At 45.3% G+C, this 27,570-nt stretch overlaps 2 protein-coding genes across 2 annotated transcripts in view; both read right to left on the bottom strand.

Annotated features, from left to right (window-relative positions):
* The window catches only part of LOC143808876 (uncharacterized), a 986,487-nt gene that overhangs the window by 303,786 nt on the left and 655,131 nt on the right, over window positions 1-27,570 (bottom strand).
* LOC143808896 (uncharacterized) overlaps window positions 7,463-27,570 on the bottom strand; it is a 98,916-nt gene continuing 78,808 nt past the window's right edge. For both annotated transcript variants that reach the window (XM_077292077.1, XM_077292076.1), the window contains 5 exons: window positions 17,120-17,211; window positions 16,966-17,041; window positions 16,799-16,875; window positions 16,582-16,687; window positions 7,463-8,867 (listed from right to left, as the gene is read on the bottom strand). In XM_077292077.1, the coding sequence (XP_077148192.1) occupies window positions 7,630-8,867; window positions 16,582-16,687; window positions 16,799-16,875; window positions 16,966-17,041; window positions 17,120-17,211 (1,589 nt within the window). In that variant the 3' untranslated portion in view covers window positions 7,463-7,629. The remainder of the gene's footprint in view (window positions 8,868-16,581; window positions 16,688-16,798; window positions 16,876-16,965; window positions 17,042-17,119; window positions 17,212-27,570) is intronic.

Below are 27,570 nucleotides of genomic sequence, written 5' to 3'. Positions count from 1 at the left end.
TACTGAGAACATGTAAGATAAGAAGTGTAGTCTCCTTGAATAGGACACTACAAGACTACTTGCATGACTAAACAAATTCTAGCAATTAAAGGCAAATTAAAGGCAAAACATTAACCCTTCTATATCAATTTCCCCTTTTGTAAATGGTATAGCCTCTGCCACGGGGTCAGCTGATGTCCACAAAGGAGCTCCTGTCTCCTGCTCTAGTACCCATAAGGGGCTTCCTACCTGCTTCACCCACCCTCAGTGTGGACACTCACCTCCCCCGTCAGCAGTGGCCATACGGGGCCTATGATACATTTCGGAAGTTTCAGCCTTACATTTTTCTCTCACACATACATTATTCCATAGCTTAGGTAAGACATATATTAGCGCTTTTACGGCTACATAAAGCAATAAACAAAACAATAACATTTGCATACAAGTCTGTAAAATACCAACAAATCCATCCCGCTAGGCCACTAAGCCAATTGTTCCCATAGTCCTATTAAATGACGGCCAAGGTCACTTCAATGGAACATGAGAAACATGGTCGATTATGGAAATAGGGCGCCACAAAAGACAAGAAGAGAAGTGGAGCAGAGAAATTCTATAGAAAAAGTAATTTTATTTACACAAAGTAAAACTGATGAAATATCAACAATACAACAGATAGGGGCATGGGACCTCCAAAATAGGGGGGGGGGGGGGGAGGATGACCAGCAACATGTATGACAATAAATAATGACGGATCAAACACGGCCTGCCCTGACGCTAGCCTTCTGTCAGAGCCGCTTTTAGTGCCGCTGGTGGAATTATCACAGAGAAGCGCATCCGCCTGACAACTGAAAATGCTGACAGGCTGACTCTTATCAAAATGAACAAGGGCTGGATTGGGCCAGACTTCTGTACACCACCAAGCGAAACATAACCTCCAATACAGTGTCTTTTTGTGGAGGTGTTTTCCCATGCACCTCTTCACAACCACACATGGGTATAAGCTTCCAGATTTGGTCTGTTTGGTGTTGTCCTCCTCCGTATCCTTATTATCCACAACCACTAGATCACCAGGGTCAACGGATTCTGTGATGCAAAAGTCACTCATGTTTTTGTACAAGGGTGTTTTTATGATGCCCCTTAATAATTTTAAACCAAAAATATTTTACTACCCCATGGGGAAATGTTTGTCAGCCCATGCACTTAGTGTATGGGTATTACAAGTCTAGGAGACCTGCTCCTTTACATTGGGCCTAGTTTTTAATGAGGCCTTCCTCAACATCTCATCATTCTCCGCCACTAGATCACCAGGGTTAACGTGTTTCTTTCTGCTACAGCCAGTCCAATTTTTGGCAAGGGTGTCTATGATGCCCATAAAATATTTTTTTTTAAATGTATCCCCCATGGGGAAATGTTTGTCAGCCCATGCACTTAATGTATGGGTGTCAGGAAATAGAAAGAAGTTCTGATTACTTCAATTACACATACAGAGCTATCAGCTGCAGTTTCCTCTGCCTGCCAGCACAAGACTGGAATTCTAAGCCACTCTTTCTCCCTCCCCCCTGCTATACAGCCATAAAGTGAGACGAGCCTGCCAGCTTCACTGAAGAATTTATATGGCCCTGTGCTGTGAAAGCCTCTCTCCCTAAATCCCTCATTCCCCCTCTCGCCTAATACCAGCCAAAACTGGTACAGCCTGTTCCAGGAGGCATGGGACTCTATTGTTCTTGAAAAGTTATGTACATTGGCACCGATCACGTCTAGAGATATAAGGATTACATATTCCGGATGTCCACCGAGAGATCTATAACTCACTCAAATCGCTAGGAGCTACACCTAACGGAATGCAAGGAATGGAATTCTCTGTAAGTGGATCATGTAACTACGCCGTGTTTACACTTAAAAGAACCCCCCTGACGTGGTGAACATCCTGATCATGGTGTCATTCTCATACGAGGTTCATCCAGCGAGTTAGGTATAGAAATGGTTTGTCATAACTCTAAGAAAGGGGTGGGTTCAGCCTGAGTGAGGTCACCACAGGGGGAGAGTGTCTTGGTTTTGGGCACGGAGATAACTGAGTGAGCCCTCAGTCTTCACTAGTCTTTGTGTCCTGAGTCTAGCTGTGAGACAGATCTGTAATGCATCTGGATATATGTTCGCCCATCCCACACAGCACATGGTCAGCCATGAGTTGAACTGATATGAACAAAATGTAAGTGTTTTTCAACTTTAATCCCATTTTATTTGTAATTGCACTGTACATACGACTTGGCTACTCTTATAATAACTTTTTATACTTCTGTAAACACTGCCTACCTTTTTTGGAGTAAAATATATAAAATTAGTAGTTTTGTTTCTCCTTGCTTTCTAACTGTCATGTCCCCTGAAGTGAATTACGCTAATAATTTGGGTTGGCTTCAGACTCGTTACTACATAAGAAATCTAAGCTGGTGGCAGCGGATTTGTCCTGTGCATTTGGGAGGCTTTGTAGCGACTGGCAGTGTTGATAATTATTGTTCCCGCCTGAATTGGAGTAGTTATATCGCCCTTGTTGCAGTGTGCCCATTAGCCAGTACAAGGTAAGGCAGCCTTTCTGCCAACTAATTGTCCTAGGTGCAGTACCTGGTCCGACCTGAGGGTAAGGGGAGCGCAAAGAGAGCTGCAAGTTCCAAACCAGAACTGGGAAGTGGGATATAGAGAAATCCCCTTCAGAAAGTAACCAGGGGCAACCAATCAACCCCTGTTCATGACAAATTGGTGTGAGTGGTGGGGATGATAAAGGTATCCTCCCCATGAACCGTGATAATGGGCATTACAAGTCTAGGACCCGCTCCTTTACATTGGGCCTAGTTTTTAATGAGGCCTTCATCAACGTCTCATCATTCTCCGCCACTAGATCACCAGGATTAACATGTTACTTTCTGCTACAGTCAGTCCAATTTCTGGCAAGGGTGTCTATGATGCACATAAAATATTTTCACAAAAATGTACCCCCGATGGGGAAATGTTTGTTAGCCCATGCACTTAGTATATGGGCATTACAAGTCTAGGAGACCCGCTCCTTTACATTGGGCCTAGTTTTTAATGAGGCCTTCATCAGCGTCTCATCATTTTCCGCCACTAGATCACCAGGGTTAACATGTTACTTTCTGCTACAGCCAGTCCAATTTTTGGCAAGGGTGTCTGATACCCATAAAATATTTTCAAAAAATGTACCCCCATGGGGAAATGTTTGTCAGTCCATACACTTAGTGTATGGGCATTACAAGTCTAGGAGACCCGCTCCTTTGTAATGGGACAGGTTTTTTATAAGGCCCTCCTCCATGCTTCTTCCAAGGGAGGATTGAGTTGCATGCAAATTTGGGTCAATACATAAGAAAACAGTATGGGATTACAAAATGACTAATGTCACCTACTGTATCCTCACCCATCCCTTGTAGATTGTGAGCCCTCGCGGGCAGGGTCCTCTCTCCTCCTGTACCAGTTATGACTTGTATTGTTCAAGATTATTGTACCTGTTTTTATTATGTATACCCCTCCTCACTTGTAAAGCGCCATGGAATATATGGCGCTATAACAATAAATAATAATAATAAAGTGTATTTTCCTGTGGCCATCCAGTACATGGGTTCAAAGGCTTATTGGGGTGCATATGACTTGGTAGCAGGCCAGGCCTTGCATTCAGTGCAACATTTTATCAGGAAGCCCTGCTGTACCTCTCGTGAAAGGGGTATTGGGGTGCGTCGTAATTCTTGGCAGCCCATCTACTCACTGCATAGGCAATAACAGCATAGGAGACCCCCTGTTTAATAAGGCCCTTTAAGAGGATTATTGCCGCCTGATGCACCAGTAACAATAGGCTCTGGGACTTTAAGAGTCCCTCCTTCATAAATGAAACAAGATGTGTCTGCTTATGTGTCAGACTCCACATGGCCAGCTAGGGGGGTTACATGTTACAATGACATTTCCCAGTGAATGCATGTGTAGTGGTTGAAGGCAATGTTACAGTTGAAAAATGCATCAAAAACGCTGTGTGTGAACATAGCCCAAGTGGTGGAGGAACATTTTGGTTTGTCTGGGTGGGGTTAATTATTTTGCCTTATATACAAGTCATTACCTGGGACAGGATGCACCTTAACATATTTCCCAGCAAAATCCATTTTGGTTTAGTTTGTGTATGTTTTTTGGTGCACCTGTAAAAATGGCGTGAAACTCTGACAACATTGTTTACAGCTGTGACCTAGGAGTCAGGAATGCTTCCAGGGGCGATCCCCATGATGTTCTTGTGTCATTTGAGAAGTGTTTCCATCATTTTCAGACCTTAAAAGGACCCCCGAGGGGGGGGGATCACAGTAAAAATACTCGGGTTTCCCATAGACTCACATTGGGCTCGTTGCTTGGGTCGAGTAACCGAGTATTCCAATCTGCTCGACCCGAGCAACCGAGCATTTTAGTGCTCGCCCATCACTAATCGGCACCAAAATGGTATAATTAAAAAGGTCTACTAGGCACGCAAAAAATAAGCCCTCAACCAAGCCCAGATCACAAAAAAATATAGTTCTTACCGATAACGGTATTTCTCTGAGCCCATGACGGCACCACGGAGAGAGGGGATCCGCCCACCAAGGACAGGAAACCTACAGATAAAAAGGCGGTACCACTCTCCCGCATCAGTTGTTTACTAGAGAACAATGAGAGACTATGGAACAGCTTATTAGTTTCAATATTACTTAACTTAATTGAGATACCGCGTGACCTATCATAAAATAAACTATGGCACTATATTAACGTGCACACCCATGAGTGAAGGGAGGGAATGTACGGGTGCCGTCATGGGCTCAGAGAAATACCGTTATCGGTAAGAACTATATTTTTCTCTGTCGCCCATGACGGCACCACGGAGAGAATTGCAGAGATTTGTACATTCAGGGAGGGACCACCGCTTCCAGAGCCCTTTACCGAAAGTAAGGTCCGAAGAGGAGATAAGGTCCAATCTATAGTGCCTATAGAATGTGGAAGGTGATGACCAAGTAGCAGCTCTACATATCTGGTCAATAGAAGCTCCGGCCTTCTCCGCCCAAGAAGCTGCCACTGCTCTCGTTGAGTGAGCCTTGACCTCCCCGGAAATAGACATTCCACTTGATGAGTATGATAGGCTGATAGCATCTGTGATCCATCTCGCCAGAGTAGCTTTGGAGGCTTTTTTCCCCTTCCAGGGATCCTGAAAGCACACAAAAAGAGAGGCATCCTCCCTACTCTCTCTGGTGGCTTCTAAGTACTACATGAAGCATCTCCTGACATCTAGTGTATGCAGTGATTCCCTATTTTTAGGGTTAAGACAAAAGGAGGGGAGAGATATCTCTTGAGTTCTGTGGAACCGGGATGCCACCTTCGGGAGGTATACTGGATCTATTTTGAGAGTAACACTATCCCCTAAAAACCGTGTATGAGGAGGGTTAGCAGATAGTGCCTGTATGTCGCTTATTCTACGAGCAGATGAGAGGGCGATGAGCAGGGATGTTTTGAGGGATAGGAGTTTTAATGGGATATCCTCTAAGGGTTTGAAGGGCGGTTTAGACAGGGTTTTAAGGACCAAAAATAAATCCCATTGAAGGGAACTTTTACTGGAAGTGGCCTCGAACTACCTGCTGCCCTGATGAACCTGGGAACCCACCGAATCATAAAGTGATGTTTTAAGGGACAGATTCCCAGAGAAGCCTCTGACCGGGGTTCAAAAGGAGGTTTGGATAGGGATATAAGATCCAAGTTTAAATTCCCAGGAGGAGTAAACCGAGAGGGGATGGGTCTAGACCTGGCCAATGCTTTGATGAACCTGGATATCCCCGATACCCAGCTGGGTCGTAATTTTACATGGCCCTTAAAGCCAAGACTTGAACTTTTAAAGGATTTGTGGCTAGCCCCTGTTCCAATTCCTTGCAGAAACTCTAAGACAGCTGTTATTGGAAACTCCCTCTTCTAACTTGGAACCTGAAAGGAAGTTCCTCCAGGTTTCCCCCCCCCCCAGCAGTTTGGTGGTTCCTATATGGTCTTCTCCACTCCTGGAAACATTCACAATCAATATTATGGCTAATATTCTGAGGAGATGCACCAGAGAAGTCTGGGTGACCAGCCTCTTGACCATTGCCACATATTAGGGCTCAGAGTACCGGCCCCCGACCACCTGCTCTATATTTCTACGAGGGGACTTGGAGAAGCAACATGTGCCTGTTCAGACTGGATTACCCAGTCATGCACCGCCCTTCTGGTAAATCTGTAGGTCTCCCATCAAGGACAGGAAACCAACTGATGCAGGAGAGTGGTACCGCCTTTTTATCTGTAGGTTTCCTGTCCTTGGTGGGCGGATCCCCTCTCTCCGTGGTGCCGTCATGGGCGACAGAGAAAATGGAGATGCTACCAAAATTGCGCAGTTTTTATTTTTAACAAACTTTGGATTTTTTTTTCCACCACTTAAAGGGACACTGTCACCTGAATTTGGAGGGAACAATCTTTAGCTATATGGGCGGGGTTTTCGGGTGTTTGATTCACCCTTTCCTTACCCGCTGGCTGCATGCTGGCTGCAATATGGGATTGAAGTTCATTCTCTGTCCTCCGTAGTACACGCCTGCACAAGGCAATCTTACCTTGAGCAGGCGTGTACTATGGAGGACACAGAATGAACTTCAATCCCATATTGCAGCCAGCGGGTAAGGAAAGGGTGAATCAAACACCCGAAAACCCCGCCCCTATGGCTAAAGATTGTTCCCTCCAAATTCAGGTGACAGTGTCCCTTTAAATAAAAAAGAATCTATACACTTTTGAGGTCTGTGCACTTGTAGTGACCTGGAGAATCATAATGGCAGGTCAGTTTTAGCATTTAGTGAACATGGTAAAAAAGAACGCCCAAAAAACAACTGTGGAATTGCACTTGCTTTTGCAATTTCACCACACTTAGAATTTTTTTCCCGTTTTCCAGTAGATGATATGTTAAAACCAATGGTGTCATTCAAAATTACATCTTGTCCCCAAAAAACAAGCCCTCACGTGGCCATATTGCCAAAAATAAAAAAGTTATAGCTCTGTGAAGGGGAGCAAAAAATGAAAGCACAAAAACTGAAGTAGCCCTGGTCATTAAGGGGTTAAAGATGAAGAATAATGACAGGCCTTTCCTCATCAGACCTAAATCCTAGTGAAAACCTGTGGGGCCTATTTAAACTGGAGATTTAGGGTGAAGAACAGCCCCTCTCTCTAAACACAGGGCTGTGATTGGTAAGAAACTGGTAGACTCTATGGATGGACGACTTACGGCTGTTACTAATTTTTTTTTAAATGTCAGAAATGGATTTTGTACATTGATGTTTCATTGTTATTCTCCCTGTAACACATTAAAATACGCAACTGAGCTGGAAAATTTATGGTTTTCATTTAGTTGCCCAATAATTTTGCAGACAGATATATCCCCCCCAAAAAAAAAAAACAAAAAAAAAAAAACAAAAACAAAACAGCACTTTTATGATCTTAAATTTCAGGTTTATTAACCTTTTGGATTGACCAACAGCACTAGAGAGGATAAGTAATAACATTATCATTAAAAAAAAATTACCTAATAATTCTGCATACAGTGTAAAAATCGAATTCCTTTGAGAAACATTACCATCACACAGAACATGATTCAGGTCTCTCTCCTGTGTGGTTTCGCTCATGTGAAACAAGACTTGATTTTGCTGTAAAGCATTTGCCACATTCCGGACATGAATACGGCTTCTCCCCTGTGTGAATTCTGTGATGATCCCTAAGATTGGCTTTAGTACTAAAACCTTTCCCACATTCTGAACATGAATGTGGCTTTTCTCCTGTGTGACTTCTCTCATGTGTAACTAGATGAGACTTATTCGTAAAACATTTTCCACATTCTGAACATGAAAACGGCTTCTCTCCTGTGTGAATCCTCTCATGTGCAATAAGGTTAGATTTTTGTGTAAAACATTTATCACATTCTGAACATGAAAACGGCCTCTCTCCAGTGTGATTTCTCTTGTGTGTAACAAGACTGGATTTATTTGTAAAGCTTTTCCCACATTGTGAACATGAATACGGCCTCTCCCCAGTGTGAATTCTCTCATGCGTAACAAGACTGGATTTATCAGTAAAACATTTCCCACATACTGAACAGGAATACGGCCTCTCCCCTGTGTGAATTCTCTCATGTGCAACAAGATGAGACTTATTTGTAAAGCACTTCCCACATAATGAGCATGGGTATGGCTTCTCTCCTGTGTGAATTCTCTCATGTGTAACCAGGCTGGATTTATCTGAAAAGCTTTTCTCACAAAGCGAACATGAATACGGTTTCTCTCCTGTATGAATTCTCTCATGTGTAACTAGGCTTGATTTGTCTGAAAAGCACTTCCCACATAGCAAACATGAAAATGGTTTCTCTCCTGTGTGTATTCGCTCATGTGTAACAAGATGGGATTTTCTTGTAAAACATTTCCCACATCCAGAACACGAATACAGCTTCTCTCCTGTGTGAATTCTCTGATGTTTTACAAAACTGTACTTATTGGTAAAGCATTTCTCACATTCTGTACAGGAGAACGGCTTCTCACCAGTATGAGATTTTTGGTGTGTAAAAAGCCCTGAGCTTTTCGTAAACTGTTTTCCACATTCTCCACATTGAAAGTTTTTACCCCGTTCCTGACCTGTAGTGGTGGTAACAAACTGTGATTGATTAGGAAAAGGCCCTTCACGATTGGGGGCATTATGTGGTCGATCTGTACTGTGAGGTCCTGTATGTGTATTAAGAGTGACATGGTTTTCTTCTGAAGATTCCTGGATGATATCTTCATCTTCTATTTTATAAATTATTGACAAAGTATTCTTACTGGAATTTTCTGTAAAGATAAAAAAGGCATTTTCTGTTTTTTTTTTTTTTTATACAAAGTAGACAAATGTATAACATTCTTATTAGACTGGAAACAGTTCAATTTACTAAAGAAACCTGCACCAAACAATGCCACAAATTAACTTTTTGATGATATTCTAATTTTGTGAGAAGCACCTGTATATGGGTATAGGAGCGCACATTGAGCCACTGCGCCTTCGATATAAAAAAATTTTCTTTAAGAGTTTTTCTTAGCCCTTTTAATTGGTCATTAATGCTGGGAACAATTGTTAACTGAAACTCAAAGGAAGGGCTGAAATGCAAGACACTATTTTTGCAGGTGGCATTTTCCCCCACACTTTGTGGTTTTTCAGTGTTACAGTTTTTGAATCACAGCATGCTCAAAGTGTGGATATTATTTGGCCAATTTTCACATCTCTTCTTCCATAAGTCTCATTGTATTTTTTAACTGATTACTATGACATGTACACTCACTGTCCACTTTATTAGGTACACCTGTCCAACTTCTTGTTAACACTTAATTTCTAATCAGCCAATCACATGGCGGCAACTCAGTGCATTTAGGCATGTAGACATGGTCAAGACAATCTCCTGCAGTTCAGACCGAGCATCAGTATGGGGAAGAAAGGTGATTTGAGTGCCTTTGAACGTGGCATGGTTGTTGGTGCCAGAAGGGCTGGTCTGAGTATTTCAGAAACTGCTGATCTACTGGGATTTTCACGCACAACCATCTCTAGGGTTTACAGAGAATGGTCCGAAAAAGAAAAAAAATCCAGTGAGCGGCAGTTCTGTGGGCGGAAATGCCTTGTTGATGCCAGAGGTCAGAGGAGAATGGGCAGACTGGTTCGAGCTGATAGAAAGGCAACAGTGACTCAAATCGCCACCCGTTACAACCAAGGTAGGCCTAAGAGCATCTCTGAACGCACAGTGCGTCGAACTTTGAGGCAGATGGGCTACAGCAGCAGAAGACCACACCGGGTACCACTCCTTTCAGCTAAGAACAGGAAACTGAGGCTACAATTTGCACAAGCTCATCGAAATTGGACAGTAGAAGATTGGAAAAACGTTGCTTGGTCTGATGAGTCTCGATTTCTGCTGCGACATTCGGATGGTAGGGTCAGAATTTGGCGTAAACAACATGAAAGCATGGATCCATCCTGCCTTGTATGGAGCATCTTTGGGATGTGCAGCCGACAAATCTGCGGCAACTGTGTGATGCCATCATGTCAATATGGACCAAAATCTCTGAGGAATGCTTCCAGCACCTTGTTGAATCTATGCCACGAAGAATTGAGGCAGTTCTGAAGGCAAAAGGGGTCCAACCCGTTACTAGCATGGTGTACCTAATAAAGTGGCCGGTGAGTGTATATTATTTGTTGTGCATTTTACATTCTATTGTATGTGATCCTATGAGAAACTTGAAATCAAACGATCAATTTAGGTACATGACCTTTAATTAAAAAAAACTACTTAATACTCCATAAAATTAAACTCAATGAGTATGCAAAAAACAAATACCATATGGAGATAGAGGACATAAGCTGGCATGGTAAATGCAGCACTGCTACCCTAAAGGAGGTTTCACACAAAGCCACATTTACTAACAAACTTACTTGTGTTCTGATTATAAAAGCGAGACATTTTAACGTCTTACAATTTGTGCGGAAACATAACTTTTTAGGGGTTTTTTTTCTCGCAATTTACAAAGATAGTAGAAAAGTGTTTTTAATACTTTTTTCAAAAGTATTTTGTTTTATGACTGTTGAATAAATGCTTAAACATTTCCCCCACCACGTCTTGTGAAGCAAGGCCAGAAGTATACTCATAGGAAATTAGAAATATTGGGAATGACATATACTTGAGTGGTTTCACAGTGCTGCGCTACACTCTGTGACCTCTCATTACAAAAACAGGCTTTTCAAAATCTGAAAAGCTCAAACCTGTCTTGAAAGCAAGACTATCCTCCGATAATTGAAGAGCTAAACCTTTTCCATGACATATCGGTGTAGATTTTTTGGGGGGTGAATTGTATACGTCATACACTTATGATGTGCAGTGACCTCCATGGTCTGGATGCAACTGGAATTCTGACGATGGAAGAAGAAAGACTGGACGGTAGGAAGAAAAACTGCACGGTAATTAGCTGGGTGGGAAGATATGTACACTTTTTTTAAACCAATTCTCACTTTGCAGTCCGTTCCACTTCTTTCCGTCATCGGGTACGATGCATTTCGGTGCTCTCCACTGCAGACTTGCACTCCCACTGTAGAAGGAGCTTAGTACACATGATAAGGTTGCGATGATGATCACTTGACCTTATGATATGCAGTGAGCTCCGGCTCTTGACCAGATTCTCTATGGGGTTAAGGTCAGGTGAATTTGCTGCCAATCAAGCACAGTGATAATGTTGTTAGTAAACCAGGTACTGGTACTTTTGGCAGTGTGGACAGGGGCTAAGTCCTGCTGGAGAATGACATTTCCATCTCCAAAAAGCTTGTCGGCAGAGGGAAGCATGAAGAGCTCTAAAATTTCCTGGTGGACGGCTGCGCTGACTTTGGTCTTGATAAAACACAGTGGACCTACACCAGCAGATGACATGGCTCCCCAAACCACCACTGTTTGTGGAAACTTAACACTAGACCTCAAGCAGCTTGGATTGTGGCCTCTCCACTCTTCCTCCAGACTCCTTGGCTTCCAAATGAAATGCAAAGTTTACTTCCATATGAACACAACACCTTGGACCACTGACAACAGTCCAGTTCTTGTTCTCCTTGGCCCAGGTAAGATGCTTCTAGCGTTGTCCATTGGCAGGGCCGTATTTAGAGTTTCTGCTGCCCTAGGCACTTTTAGTGCTGCCTCCCCCTTTGGTGAGTATGACACTATCGGCAGTGACTTTGGCAAGAATCGCTGATGTGAAAGTCGCCTTTTGCAGCAGATCCGGCAGTTTTTCTGCATCTGCCGCGTAACAGATCACTTACGGCAGAGGTGTCAAACTGCATTCCTCGAGGGCCGCAAACAGGTCATGTTTTCAGGATTTCCTCAGCATTCCACAAGGTGCTGGAATCATTCTTTGCAGGTGATTAAATTATCACCTGTGCAATACAAGGAAATCCTGAAAACATGACCTGTTGGCGGCCCTCGAGGAATGCAGTTTGACACCTCTGACTTACGGCAACACTGCATTCGGCCTCATTCATTCCCTATGGGATTTGCGGCACTTGCCATGATCTGGCAAGTGCGGTACCATACCTCCCAACTTTTGAAGAAGGGAAGGAGGTATAAAGTTTGCGGTGCGCTTAGTGCGCCGTGGCAAATTTTAGGCCACGCCTCTGACCACACCCATTTCACAACTAGTCACACCCATATCCACGTCCCAACCACAGCCATTTAACACTGCTGATCACACTGTTTCATATACAATAATTATAAACAAAAAAAAATATGGCCACAGTGCTCCATACTGTATAATGGCCACACATGATGCTCAATACTGTATAATGGCCACACATGATGCTCCATAGTGTATAATGGCCACACATGATGCTCTATAGTGTATAATGGCCACACAGTGCTCCATACTGTATAATGGCCACACATAGTGCTCCATACTGTATAATGGCCACACCCAGTTCTCCATACTGTATAATGATCCTACATGATGCTCAATACAAAAAAAAAAAAAAAAAAAAAAAAAAATGGGTGTCATTTTTTGGATTCAATACATATTATATGGTTGTATCTGCAGCACGGAAAAAAGCACTTGCTGGTTGCAGTATAAACGCCGATATATTATCTCTTTATAGCCCTGGTGCAGTCTGACGCGCACGGTACCTTTTCACTGTCTGCTAACATGCCGTGGGACGGTGCCGACTTCCGTGTACCAGGTTGCTTGGTGACGGCCAGGCGCCGGCCGCCCCATGTGACCTGGGTCCGGATTCTTGGTGCCGCTGTGCGGTGATGGGCAGCGATGCGATGGTGCGCGCCCAGCTTATTCCTATTGGTGCCTTCTGACCATGTGATCAGTTCGGACGCATATAAATACTGAGACACTTTCTAGTAATAGCCACGCCCCCTGAGGAAGGTCATTCGTACTGAAACGTACGTCGGGGAGAGTCCCAGCCGCCCTGCACTACACCATGACGGGTAATGTTATGTGACTTCACATGTATATTTATTATCTTTCTTTGTCAGCTGATATACTTTTGCCGCTGGAGTTTGTTAGTTTGGTACACTTTAATGGGTGGATATGCTTTATAAATCAGCCGCTGGTAGCTGGTTGCACCTGTGAGCCTGATTATGACAGTTACTCTGTCCACCCTAAGCTATACTAACTAGTCACTATCCAGTGTTCTGTTTTTCTTTTTATGTGACAATTAAGATTTTACATCCCTAGTTGTGCTGCAGGTCCGCTGGCACTCACTATCTTGGGCGATATTTTGTCACTAACCCAATATACATTTACTGGCCTATTTTTGATTGCTCTATACGTTGCTTCTTTTAAACATAATTTTTGTATGGTGTGTTTAATTTGTATTTAATAAAATTTGGTATCTATTTTCTATTTATCTAGCTATGACTCTTTTCCTTTTTTTGTATAATATGCAGCTCCTGAGTCGCTTATGTTCACAATATGCAATTGGCATATAGATGTTAGGTAGACATCGCAATATATATGGTAAATTATGATTTGGAGAGGTTTTTTTCTTTTTTTTTTCTAATGATGCTCAATACTGTATAATGGCCACACATGATGCTCCATACTGTATAACGGCCACACATGATGCTCCATACTGTATAACAGCCACACATGATGCTCCATACTGTATAATGGCCACACATGATGCTCCATACTGTATAATGATCCTACATGATGCTCAATACTATATAATGGCCACACATGATGCTCCATACTGTATAACAGCCACACATGATGCTCCATACTGTAGAATGGCCATTGGCCACACATGATGCTCCATACTGTATAACGGCCACACATGATGCTCAATACTGTATAATGGCCACACAGTTCTCCATACTGTATAATGATCCCACATGATGCTCAATACTGTATAATGACCCCCCTCCTGTATGCATGGCTCATATTCCCCCCTGTATGCATGGCTCATATTCCCCCCTCCTGTGTGCATGGCTCACATTCCCCCCTGTATGCATGGTTCATATTCCCCCCCTGTATGCATGGCAAATATTTCCCCCCCCCTGTATGCATGGCTCATATTTCCCCCCCTGTATGCATGGCTCATATTCACCCCCCCTCCTGTATGCATGGCTCATATTCACCCCCCCTCCTGTATGCATGGCTCATATTCCCCCCTAAATGCATGGCCCATATTCCCCCTCCTGTATGCATGGCTCATATTCCCCTCCAGTATGCATGGCTCATATTCCCCCCTGTATGCATGGCTCATATTCCCCCCTGTATGCATGGCTCATATTCCCCCCCCTGTATGCATGGCTCATATTCCCCCCCTGTATGCATGGCTCATATTAACCCCCCTTGTATGCATAGCTCATCTCTCCACCCCACCCCGGCTCCCATCTGGAATTGCGCAGCTTACAGTCTTCCTTCATCCCCCCTCCCCTGTCCCCCCGTCCCACATACTCACCTGTTCCTCGCCGCGCTGACGTCCCTCTGGCTCTGGCCCGACTCCCAACGCAGCACCTTCTTCCTGCGTGAGCGGTCATGTGATACCGCTCATTAAGGTCATGAATATGCACATAGGGACCTTTATAAACGCTTAGGAAGCCTTTACAGGTGTTTTTTGTTAATTATTCTAATTTTCTGAGATAATGACGTTTGGGTTTTCATTGGCTGTAAGCCATAATCATCAACATTAACAGAAATAAACATGTGAAATAGATCACTCTGCGTGTAATGACTCTATAGAATATATGAGTTTCACTTTTTGTATTGAAGAACTGAAATAAATTCACTTTTTGATGATGTTCTAATTTTGTGAAGCAACTGTACATAAGTCGATGTAGTGAAACTAAGAGTCACATACTAGGAAGGGTCTGGGTGTAATAATATGTGGCCCCATATGCTCTAGGGGGTATAACTAGGAGAGTCACTGGTGGTGAAGGGTCTGGGTGTAATAATATGTGGCCCCATATGCTCTAGGGGGTATAACTAGGAGGGTCACTGGTGGTGAAGGGTCTGGGTGTAATAGTATGCGGCCCCATATGTTCTAGAGGAGTATAACTAGGAGTCACTGGTGGAGAAGGGTCTGGGTGTAATAATATGTGGCCCCATATGCTCTAGGGGGTATAACTAGGAGGGTCACTGGTGGAGAAGGGTCTGGGTGTAATAATATGTGGCCCCATATGCTCTAGGGGGTATAACTAGGAGAGTCACTGGTGGAGAAGGGTCTGGGTGTGATAGTATGTGGCCCCATATGTTCTAGAGGAGTATAACTAGGAGTCACTGGTGGAGAAGGGTCTGGGTGTAATAATATGGGAACCCATATGCTCTAGGGGGTATAACTAGGAGTCACTGGTGGAGAAGGGTCTGGGTGTAATAATATGTGGCCCCATATGCTCTAGGGGGTATAACTAGGAGAGTCACTGGTGGAGAAGGGTCTGGGTGTAATAATATGTGGCCCCATATGCTCTAGGGGGTATAACTAGGAGGGTCACTGGTGGAGAAGGGTCTGGGGGTAATAATATGTGGCCCCATATACTCTAGGGGGTATAACTAGGAGGGTCACTGGTGGAGAAGGGTCTGGGTGTAATAATATGTGGCCCCATATGCTCTAGGGGGTATAACTAGGAGGGTCACTGGTGAAGGGTCTGGGTGTAATAATATGTGGCCACATAATAATAATGATCATTATCACCTGTTTGGTAGAACTAGCAACTCATGCAACCTGACTGTAATTCTACAATATCCCGGACTGTGTACCTAAAAGAAGTGATGAAAGCGATGGGCGACCATCCAATAATGAGAATATTGGAATGGAGGTCTGTCCATGTTAGGGATGACTCTTGCATTTGTCTTAGATGCAATGATAGTTGGAAATTGGTCTGCAAAACACATGGGAAACACCATGAAGAGGCCTTCATGAAGGAACATCACACCGAATCCTAAGCCTGGAATTAGTGTTGGTAGGCATTATGTCTGGCAGCCGGACCCCTCTAGTCTTCATTTCAGGTGCACCAACAGCAAAGCATTACATTGATTGTGAGGGGTAACCAATGGTGCGGTTATTTCTCAAAAACGTCCAGGATCCGATGTTCTACACTAAAACTTCAGGCCACATGTTCCTCGTACTACTGTCTTGTCAGCCACATTTCTAGACTTGTCTGCCATCAAGAACATCTGGGAAGTCAAGGGGCGGTGATTATACAGTAGCTGCCAGCAGAAGATCCTGATGATATGTTCAAGTGCATTAAGTGAAAAAATCTTTCATCAGATAAGTATTAATAACCTCAGTGATGGCAGCTGAGCCTGAAAGTGCTGAGATTTCTCCACATGGCTAAGGCTCCAGACTGAAGACATCCAGATGCTTAGAAAAGGTTTTTTTCATTTGCAGATCAGTGACATCTACATTCTGTATTTTCCATCATCCACCACTTCTTCTAGGTGACGCAATTTGAAGTCTATCACTATTATCAGATTTGTTACTGTCACGTAGCTATAAGGTGCAGCTTCACCAGAAGACAACGGTGACCCCATTATTACATACCTGCGGTATCTCCTGGATTCTCCTCCTTCACATCGCTCATACACGACTGATCGTCCATCATCTGTTCTTCTTCATCCTCCACTTTAATGATGGTCAGATCTCCAACCTGATGTCACATATACAACAGCTCAGTACAATACAGCAGACATCACCAGAAGACCCCCCAATCTCTGAGCGCGGCCCCATATAGATGTGGTGGAGGCCAAGCTTCATCTACCTCGTGACTCTCCAGACAGTCCTGGGAATTCAGAGGAGACGGACATCTCTCCGGAGGATTTCTTACACTGAGGACATCTGTAGGAAACAGTCGAAAGACTGTAACATGGAATGATGGGAGTAGTATGTAGGTGACCCTCTAACAGACATTAACAACAACCTCCTTACACTGCTGCTCGGACTTGAAATCAGTCTCCTCTTCTTCATCTATGACCTCAACCTTAATATCAATCAGATCTTCACCCTAAAACACAAGAAAAATGTGAATTGAGCCACGAATCATTGATTTATGGTCTTATGGTCTGACGGTAGCGTCATCTACCTGATTATTCTCCGAGACATTCTCCTTTGGGCAGTCGTGGGAATAGTGAGGAGCCAGACATCTTTCTGGGGGATTTCTTAAACTGAGTCCATCTGTAGGAAACAAACAGTGACCATCACTTTTTCATCTTCAGTGTGGCCTAGGGATGCTGTGAGTGAGAGCTCAGCCACCCAATGGGATCTGAAGTGCGCTGGACTGTCAAGTGTTGTGAGTGACAGTCCAGTCATCGAACTGGTTGCTGGGCTGTCAGCATTCTGATTGACAGCCATGCTGCTCAATCTCGCCTAGTCTGGGGGCGTTTCGCCAAGTGCCTCCCTTCCTTGGTGATTTGCTAGCCGTTTAGCTGGCTTGCTGTGAGCAGTCCAGGGTCAGCTGAAGCTTAGCCTGGGGTGCGCTTAGATCTGTGTGTTATTGTGTCTTGTTCTATGATCTCGTTGCTGTACCTAGGACTTGTCAAGACCATTCGCGTGGAGTAACCCTTCTGCTCCTGACACTCTCTGACTTCAAATGAAGAGAATTCACCGCACACTCTATCTGTAAGGTGATGCCAAAAAGGAAATTTATTTATGTGGTCACACAATATTCGTAGAGCAGAGAAGAGAACAACGTATTTGAGCGACTTCATTCGACCGATCTCCGGTCTTATTTAATATGCCACCTTATTCTGAGAAATGCTTGAGTGGTCCTGTGAAGTGGACATTATGGGCAGCGCTCCAGCGCTTTGCCCCCTTAAACAGTGTGCTTAGGCTGCGTCTGCTCTGTGCTGCTGGCGTGCAGCACGGCGGCATATTGAATAACACCGCAGATCGGTCGAAACGTCGAATAAAGTCGCTCAAATACGTTTTTCCCTTCTCTGCTCTACGAATATTCTGTGTGACCACATAAATAAATTTCCTTTTTGGCATCACCTTACGGATAAAGTGTGCTGTGAATTCTCTTCATTTGGACTCAGGGTCTCAAGGGCCCATTCCACCAGCACCTCCCATTTGGACAGAATGCAGGCCAATTTATTGTATCTATTATTCTGTTCCTGTTGTTAGTTTTTCTCCCCCGTTGTGGGGTATCCGGCTGGAGCTGCGGGGACCTGCGCACTTATTTCCTCCTCATTAGGACAGCCGCTAGCGCTCCTTCTACAAACCGCCATTTGTTGTTCTACAATTTATTGTATCTAGACTCTCTGACTCAGACACCTGATCCCAGACTTGGCCTCTGACTATCCGGTTATCTTACTCCCTTGTCTTGACTTACTTTTCTTTCATTTGACCCTGAACTCTTACCTGATGTCACGATCCATTTTTGGATTTGTTGCAGCTCTGGTTCCACTCAATTTAAAACTTTTTTCCTTTTGGACCATCAGTGGTTAACGTCAGTTTCTTCCTGGAAACTAGCCTAGCAGGAGCAGCTCTCTAGTGTCAGCCACGTCTGATGAAGTCAACTTGCTGTTGTTATCTGCGGTGTGGAGCTTAGCAGTGGTGTTCATAAGCTAAGTGTGGTGTTTTTGTTACCTTGTCCCTTTGGTGTTTTTCACTTCCCCCTGTGGGTATTATCTGCAGAGGTGAGGCTAGTTCTCCTTGCCAGACAGTGCACTAGCCAGGGCAGTAATAGGTGACTACTAGGGATGAGGTATCCGGATGGTGGCAGGGGGAAAGACCTGCATAAGGCGATAGGGGAGTGCAGGGACTGGCTCAGACTTGATCTCAGATGGTGACCATTCCCCATTCCTTACGGGTAGGGCCTTCCTCTCACCTTTTCCATCCTGTTGTTTGTGAGTTTTGCTGTCCATTGACCAACCACCCGTTGGGCCGGGTCACACCGTGACACCTGACCACTTGTTTGTCTTGCCCCGTTGTACCATGAGGCCTCCTGGAATCTAACCACGGTCCTCCTGGCTACCCTATGTCATGGCTTGTCCATGAGTAGTGACTCAGAGTCACATTACAGCTGACAGTTTACTTTGTTTTCGCCAGCATGGATCCCATTCACACGCTTGGTGATCATGTGGCAATCCTGTCACTAGTGATTGAAGATATGCCTGAATAACACAAGAGTCTTGAATCTTTTCAGTCTCAGCTGCAGGGCCAGGTGGCTAGCTTTTTAAATACTCCACATAGCTCTTGGCTGCCAGCGGAGACTGCAACATCTGAACTTTATGCCATTCAGTTCGTCTCCCCAGAACCAGTAGTGGCCCTCCGTGATATACTTTTGGGAGAGTAATCAGTTTAGGGTGTTCAGGGAGAGCTGTAGACTATCCTTTACCCTACAACCTCGGTCCTCAGGGGATGAGTAATAGTCATGTCCATATAGACAGGAAGTCCTGAAACTTGGGCATTTTCTTTTTCCACACAAGCTCCAGAATGGTCTTCAGTTGACGCCTTTTTTGATGCCATCTATGATGAAAAATTATGTGAATGAAAGTTTAATGAATGGTCTATCCTTCCTTTTCGCCTGTAACTGCTGGATGTTTCTTTGTAAAAGAGAAAGATGGGGGTCTCCGTCCTTGTCTTGATTTTCGAGAACTGAACAAAATTGCGGTTAAGATTACATACCCACTTCCCCAGATCCCAGACCTTTATCATCAGCTTACTGAGGATAAATGGTTTTCTAAACTTGATCTTAGAGTGGCTTGTAATTTGATAAATGATGAGTGCAAAACGTCGTTAATGCCGGAGGGTTTATTTAAAAATCTTGTCATGCCTTTTGGGTTAACCAAGGCACCAGTGGGATTTCAGAACTTCATGAATTACAGTACAGACCAAAAGTTTGGACACACCTTCTCATTTAAAGATTTTTCTGTATTTTCATGACTATGAAAATTGTACATTCACATTGAAGGCATCAAAACTATGAATTAACACATGTGGAATTATATACTTAACAAAAAATTGTGAAACAACTGAAATATGTCTTATATTCTAGGTTCTTCAAAGTAGCCACCTTTTTGCTTTGATGACTGCTTTGCACACTCTTGGCATTCTCTTGATGAGCTTCAAGAGGTAGTCACCAGGAATGGTCTTCCAACAATCTTGAAGGAGTTCCCAGAGATGCTTAGCACTTGTTGGCTCTTTTGCCTTCACTCTGCGGTCCAGCTCAGCCCAAACCATCTCGATTGGGTTCAGGTCTGGTGACTGTGGAGGCCAGGTCATCTGGCGTAGCGCCCCATCACTCTCCTTCTTGGTCAAATAGCCCTTACACAGTCTGGAGGTGTGTTTGGGGTCATTGTCCTGTTGAAAAATAAATGATGGTCCAACTAAACACAAACCGGATGGAATAGCATGCCGCTGCAAGATGCTATGGTAGCCATGCTGGTTCAGTATGCCTTCAATTTTGAATAAATCCCCAACAGTGTCACCAGCAAAGCATCCCTACACCATCACACCTCCTCCTCCATGCTTCACGGTGGGAACTAGGCATGTAGAGTCCATCCGTTCACCTTTTCTGCATCGCACAAAGACAGGGTGGTTGGAACCAAAGATCTCAAATTTGGACTCATCAGACCAAAGCACAGATTTCCACAGGTCTAATGTCCATTCCTTGTGTTCTTTAGCCCAAACAAGTCTCTTCTGCTTGTTGCCTGTCCTTAGCAGTGGTTTCCTAGCAGCTATTTTACCATGAAGGCCTGCTGCACAAAGTCTCCTCTTAACAGTTGTTGTAGAGATGTGTCTGCTGCTAGAACTCTGTGTGGCATTGACCTGGTCTCTAATCTGAGCTGCTGTTAACCTGCGATTTCTGAGGTTGGTGACTCGGATAAACTTATCCTCAGAAGCAGAGGTGACCCTTGGTCTTATTTCCTGGGGCGGTCCTCATGTGAGCCAGTTTCTTTGTAGCGCTTGATGGTTTTTGCCACTACACTTGGGGACGCTTTCAAAGTTTTCCCAATTTTTCAGACTCACTGACCTTCATTTCTTAAAGTAATGATGGCCACTCGTTTTTCAGGGAGAAGGCATCATTGCTCCTCTCTATTGTTCTTGTTGTTCTTCTCTATCCTCCTTTTTCTCTGTCACTCTTTCTCTCCTCCTTCTCTCTCACTCTCCTTTCCTCTCCTCTTTCTCCACACTTTTCTCTTCTCTCTCTCCCTATCCTTCTTCTCCACACCTCTTTCCTCCTTTTTTGCTCGCCCTCTCTCTCTCCTCCTTCTCCACTCCCCCACCCCAACTATCTCCTCCTGCTCATCCTTCTCCACATCCATCTCCACTCCTCTTTCCTCCTTTTTTACTCACCCTCGCTCTCCTCCTCCTCCTTCTGTTCCTCACTCCTCACCTCCTCCTATACTCTTTTCATCAACCCCTCCTCCTTCTTCTTCTTCCTCTTCTTCTGCTGGGCCAACGCCCAATTCAAACAATGTGGTGCTTACAGCACAAGGCACCCCTTCTATGTCCCTGGCACAATCCAGCCATTGCCAGTTGTGATATCAGGGAAAGAAGGTGAAAATCCCCCTACACACAATGCAGTGGGCAGCCCCCAGACACATCAGGTAGCAGACAGCTCAGCCCTGGGTGCAGAGGGGGGAGGACTGACGTCACCATTTGTTGATAATGTACAACTTCAGCACCGGTCAGAGCTGCCTACATTCACAACAACATAGAACTATAAGCCACAGCTTCAGCAAGGGGGGAGACATCCTCACACAAAAAGGCAACTTCTAAGTCCAATATCAGCCAGTGTATGACCCCAGTACACGCTATCACAACTATTCCTCTGATGAAGATGAAGAGGGAACATCATACATGCTGTCCAGTACTAGGAAAAGAAACCCACAGGCACCAAGAATGCAGGGGCAGATGGAGGCACCACCATTACACTATGTGCACTGCACTTCAAGTCAGGTGACAATCTTCCAGACCCAGGGATGCATCCCATGCCATTTTACCGAAGAATGTAGCAGACCAGCGAACATATGCAGCCACCTGGAGTGATCTCTGGGCCATAAATGGAAATAAAAGCAGGCGATGCACTCTGGCCAATCATGAAGGAACAATTCAAACTTCCAGCAGAATTAGATGTACAAACTTGGGAGTCAGGGCCACAGCTAATTGAACAGCTCAGAGACTGGGCCAAAGGCAGATTGGCAGGACAAGCCCTCAGCTTACATGACATGAGCCAAGACGAGTCTGTAAAGAAGTTTCGTGGCAGAGTAATGCAAGTATTCCAAGATTTGGGCTTCACCATTCATGACCAGATACACAGGCAAATGTTGGCACAGGCCTTTGTGCATGGACTGAGACAGCCAATCAGGAAACCACTGATAGTGGCTAGGCCTGAGAACAGGTCAATGGCAGTGGACTGACCCAACAAAATGGTTTATGTGCGCCTAGGAGACTGTTTATTGCCAATTGTTGCCAAAACTGCTGCCATTAAAGCACCACAAAGAGCGCGAAGAAGGAAATGGGTGCCGTGCTGTTGAGAACACCAGAAGGGGAGCCAGAGGTGAAGACGCTGCAAAGTGCCGAGCAACACACCGGAAGAACCGCTGCAGACTCTGGAGAGGAGACACCGACCTCAATAAGGTTAGCAAAGGGGGAAGAAGTGATGGCAGATGCAGCCGCAGCCCCTGTAATGCCCCAAGACCTTGGGTTGGGTGCAGCCGCCGGTCTCATGGCACCCCCGGGCCTCGCCACGGACGCACCTGCAGGCCCCATCTTACCACGCAGCTTGAATCAGCAGGCCGGACCCCGCCGCCGCTATAGTGCCCATCATGCCGTTGTCCACAGTAGCCAAAGGGATTGAGTCCAAACCAGGGGTGCAGAAGACAGCCCCTCTCATGGTGACCACTGACCTGGAAGCGCAACCGCCCTACAAAGACAGAAGAAGTGTCAAGTGTTGCAACTGTGGCAAGTTTGGCCATTTAAGGAACCAGTGCAGAGCACCCATGCAACCCAAGAGTTGGTCCAGAGAAACAGGTCAAGGAAGAAGTGCAGAAAGCAGTGAAGTACCCCATCCATAGGACAGAGGCAAGCAAGCCAGGCCCGCAAGACACTACGCTCCTGACATGTAAAACCCCATCTGCAGGACCAATACCTCATATTACCCTTAAAGTGGATGGCGTTGTCAGATCTTTTCTTCTGCACACCGGTGCAGCAAGAAGTGTGATGACACCTGTGGAACTCGCTGATCCCACCTGGCTATCAGAATCCTCTGTGTCTCGCATGGGCATTGATGGTCAAGTCAGACATTCTCAGCTTACAAAGCCACTGAGCGTGTGCACTCAGCCAGGACACTCTATCCTGTCCCAGTTTGTGGTGTCAAGGACCTTCCACTCAACCTGCTAGGAGCGGACCTACTGCAGAAGCTGAAGGCAACCACAGTGTTCCAGGAAGATGGGACCGTGACACTTTCTTCATCCCTGACCCAAGAAGAATCATGCTGGCGGCCCTACAAGAACCTTAAACAACCGATGAGGCCTACCCAAGGAGGTACTGGACGTAGTGCCAGAAAGTCTATGGTCTAAGGGACCCCAGGACGTGGGAAAACCTCAAGTTGCACCAGTACGGGTGTCACTCAAGCCTGGTACCCCGTACCCTCGTAAGGCCTAGAGTCAAGCTGCCTCTGACCAACTGAAGGTCTACCTGGAAATAGGAATCATTGTTCCTTGCACATCGCCTTGCAATACCCCGCTTTTCCCGGTCCAGAAAAAGACTGTAAAAGGAGAGCCAGCCAAGTTCAGAATGGTATATGACCTGAGAGCTGTGAATGACGCCACGGTGTTTGAAACTGCAATTATGCCGAATTCGCACACTCTGCTCTCAAATGTGCCTGCCACAGCAAAAGTGTTCACAGTGACCGACCTGGCTAATGTTTTCTTCAGTGTTCCCCTTCACCCGGATGACCAGTACCTGTTTGCCTTAACACACCAGGGGGGATACCACACATGGACAGTGATGCCACAGTGGGCCCAGAACAGCCCTTCACAGTTCACCAAAGCAATGTCCACAGTCCTCACCAACTGGGTCACAGAACATGCAGAAGTAACCCTGCTACAATACGTGGACAATCTACTCCTTTGTGCAGTTGGCTTTGACACGTGTAAAGCCCATTCCTTGTCTCTTCTACTCTACCTGGTGGAGCAGCACTGTAAGGTCTCAAAGAACAAAGTCCAGTGGTGTCTGAAGCGAGTTACATTCCAGAGACACTGTATTGCTCACCAGGCGAAACGCCTGACAGATGACCAGAAGACCACAGTGGAGAAGATGGTTCCTCCAACAACTCCAACTCCAACAAAGGTGCTACAGGCCTTCCTTGGTCTAGTTTCGTATTGCAGAGCCTGGATCCCTGATGCTTCAGTCCTAATGCAGCCTCTGTGTGAATACGTCAACGTGACCCAGTTCCTCCTGACAGAAGCAGCCTTCAGCTCGTTCAAGAAGTTAAAAGGCTCTGTAGTCTCAGCGCCAGCACTAGGCCTACCTGACGATGAGAAGCCATTCCGTCTCTACTTGATGGAAAAAGAAGGCCTTGCTACTGGAGTCCTGACGCAGCTTCAGGGGGGAAAACAGAGACCTTTAGACTACTTTTCAGCTCGCCTGGATCCAGTTGCAAGGGGAGCCTCTTCCTCCCGCATGAGAGCAGCAGTTGCAGCACACGCCCTCCTGGACAGGACTGCTGACATCATTGGAAAAACCATTGGAAATCCTGGCTCCGCATGACATCTCAGCAATCCTCAACCAAACCCAGCCAAAACATCTCTCCACCGCCAGGCATCTTCGCCTCCAGTGCTCTCTACTCCTGCCCGACAATGTCACCAACTGCAGATGCACAGTCCTCAATCCGTCCACTCTACTCCCACTCCCAAGGGGGGATACAGATATGGATCCTCAGATAAAAATTCTGATCAAGATCAAACTCTGCAAGAGACCTTCCGCAGGGATCTGGATTTGCTCCGGATGGATGACCATGATTGCTTCAGCGTCATGAAACAAGAAAACAGCAGGACTACCCAAGGTGACAGAAGAGCCACTGACCAACCCAGAGTTGATCCTCTATGTGGATGGCTCCAGATTTGCAGATGATGAAGGAAGATTCCACACGGGATGTGCAGTGACCAGCAATCAAGAGATCCTGTGGTCCAGAAGTCTGCTGCCTAGTTTGTCAGCCCAGGAAGCAGAACTGATAGCACTGACGAAGGCCTGCCAGATTGCAGAAGGCAAAACTGCGAACATATACACTGATTCGAGGTACTCGCATGACATAGCATAAGACTTTGGACCCATCTTGGTTGCAAGGGACTTCATCACAGCAAGCGGAACAACCGTGAAGCATCATGGAGCCATTAAGGACCTGCTGAACGCACTTCAACTTCCAAAAGTGGTGGCAGTACTAAAAGTCAAAGCGCATGGAAAGCTAAACACAGTAGAGGCACGGGGCAACAACATGGCGGATATGGCAGCCAAAGAAGCAGTCAAAGGAAGACAATATGGAAAAGTGGGAGAGGTCGTAGAGCCGGACAGCTACTAAATGACGACTGAAGACAAGAAACCTGACCAGATGACGTCCTGTGATCTGCTCAAAAAGCTGCAAGAGCAAGCCCCAAAATGACAAGAAGGAATGCTGGATGCGGAAGGGAGCAACACATGAAAAAGGAAGGGTATACGCAATGGACTACACACCCTGTTTACCCCGAAGCATGTACCCTATGGTGGTCCAGTGGGCACATGGACCCACACACAGATCAAAGACACAGATGAATGATCTGATTGGTGCTTACTGGTTAACTCCAGGGATCCCCACCCTAACAGCCAAGTTCACTAGCAGCTGTCTGACCTGCGGCAAATGCAACCCTGGAAGAATGGAGAAAGTTCCCACCCATCATCTTGCCAGACCACTGTACCCCTTCCAGAGGATCCAGATAGACCACATCCAGATGCCGCCAAGTGGAGGTTTCGAATATGCCCTTGTGGTCGTGGACGTGTTCTCAGGATGGCCAGAAGTTTTCCCAGTGAGGAACTAGTCAGCAAAGACTACTGCAGAGTAGCTACTCTGAGATGAGATATGCAGATATGGGGTCCCAGAAGTGATAGAGACCAGGGACCCGCATTCACAGCAAATCTCACACGAGAGATCTGGTCAGCAGTAAGGTCAGACTTAGGCCTACACACTCCTTACAATCCCCAGGGTAGCGAGAAAGTGGAAAGACTGAATGGGACACTTAAGAACAGGATGTTGAAAGTTGCCCAAGAGACACGCAAACCATGGCAGGAGACACTCCCAATCACACTACTTAGTGTAAGGCACACTCCCAGAAGCCCAGAAAAGCTGTCACCATATGAAATTTTGTTTGGGTCTAGTCCAAGGTTAGGGGTATCCTCTCCCTCAGCAGCTGACTATGCAATATGATACTTTGTCTGCTTATGTAATTGAACTCACCAAGAAACTTGCTAATATCCATTCTTGAGTTTTTTTCTTCATTGACAGATTTAGATTCAGTGTCCGGTACGCACTCCTTGAAGCCAGGAGACTGGGTGTTGGTGAAAAAGTTTGTAAGGAGAACACACTCGATCCCAGATTTGATGGTCCTGTTCAAGTGCTGCTGATGACACCAACCTCTGTGAAACTGGAGGGAAGACCCACTTGGATCCACTCATCGCATTGCAAGAAAGCTCCCCTACCAGAAGATGACACCCAAGCCAGAATGATGTTGTGGATGCCCTGCCTGACCGAACAGATGACCTACCTGATAAAGACTGCACATCGCTCACTACACATGCTATTGACTAAGAGACTGATTGCAACGAACCCCCGTTAGGGACAGATCTCCTGACCGCCCATTTGCGAAAAGTCTGTACGGAGTGGGGCGTAGGCGCTAGGCTTGCGTCAGTTCACCGGCAGCACAAAAGAGTTGCAGCGCTTTGGGACAGGAGGCTTGGATTAGGGCAAGTGATATCTAAGGGGGGCTTGTGATAGAAATATATATATCATGTAGATCTCACTTGCATGTATACTCCTCTATAATCATATATACTCATATACTCACAGCTAATATATACATTATAATCAATGGCTGACATAAACTGATATAAGCCAGACAGATTGTAAGGGGTTTTCCATCCAAAAGCGGAACAACGCCAGATGTATTAAGTGCTGATCAGATGTCTCAACTCTGTCCTAGATGCAGAAAGATGCAGAGCTCAATTTTAGTTGCTTACTCAGCATTCATATGTGCATTTATCACAATATTCCTTATATATTTGGATAACCAATGACAGAGGAGCTAGACAATATGGTAATCAACTAACCACCCCTAACCACTCCTTTCTATATGCAATTATAAAACTATGTATGTACAATAAATGGTCAGTATTGATGGAATGTTATTGACACAATGTTGTGCAGTCTCATTCTCAAAATACTCAGCCTTATTGGGAACGGCCGCAGCACACACAGGGATAGATTTATCCAAACCAAATTTCCTTGACAATTAGCTGCTTTTTTCTTGCCATAATACAAATTCTAACAGTCTATTC

The sequence above is a fragment of the Ranitomeya variabilis genome, chromosome 2 (assembly GCF_051348905.1).
Source record: "Ranitomeya variabilis isolate aRanVar5 chromosome 2, aRanVar5.hap1, whole genome shotgun sequence".
Lineage (NCBI taxonomy): Eukaryota > Metazoa > Chordata > Amphibia > Anura > Dendrobatidae > Ranitomeya > Ranitomeya variabilis.
This window is presented reverse-complemented; position numbering and strand designations above follow the sequence as displayed.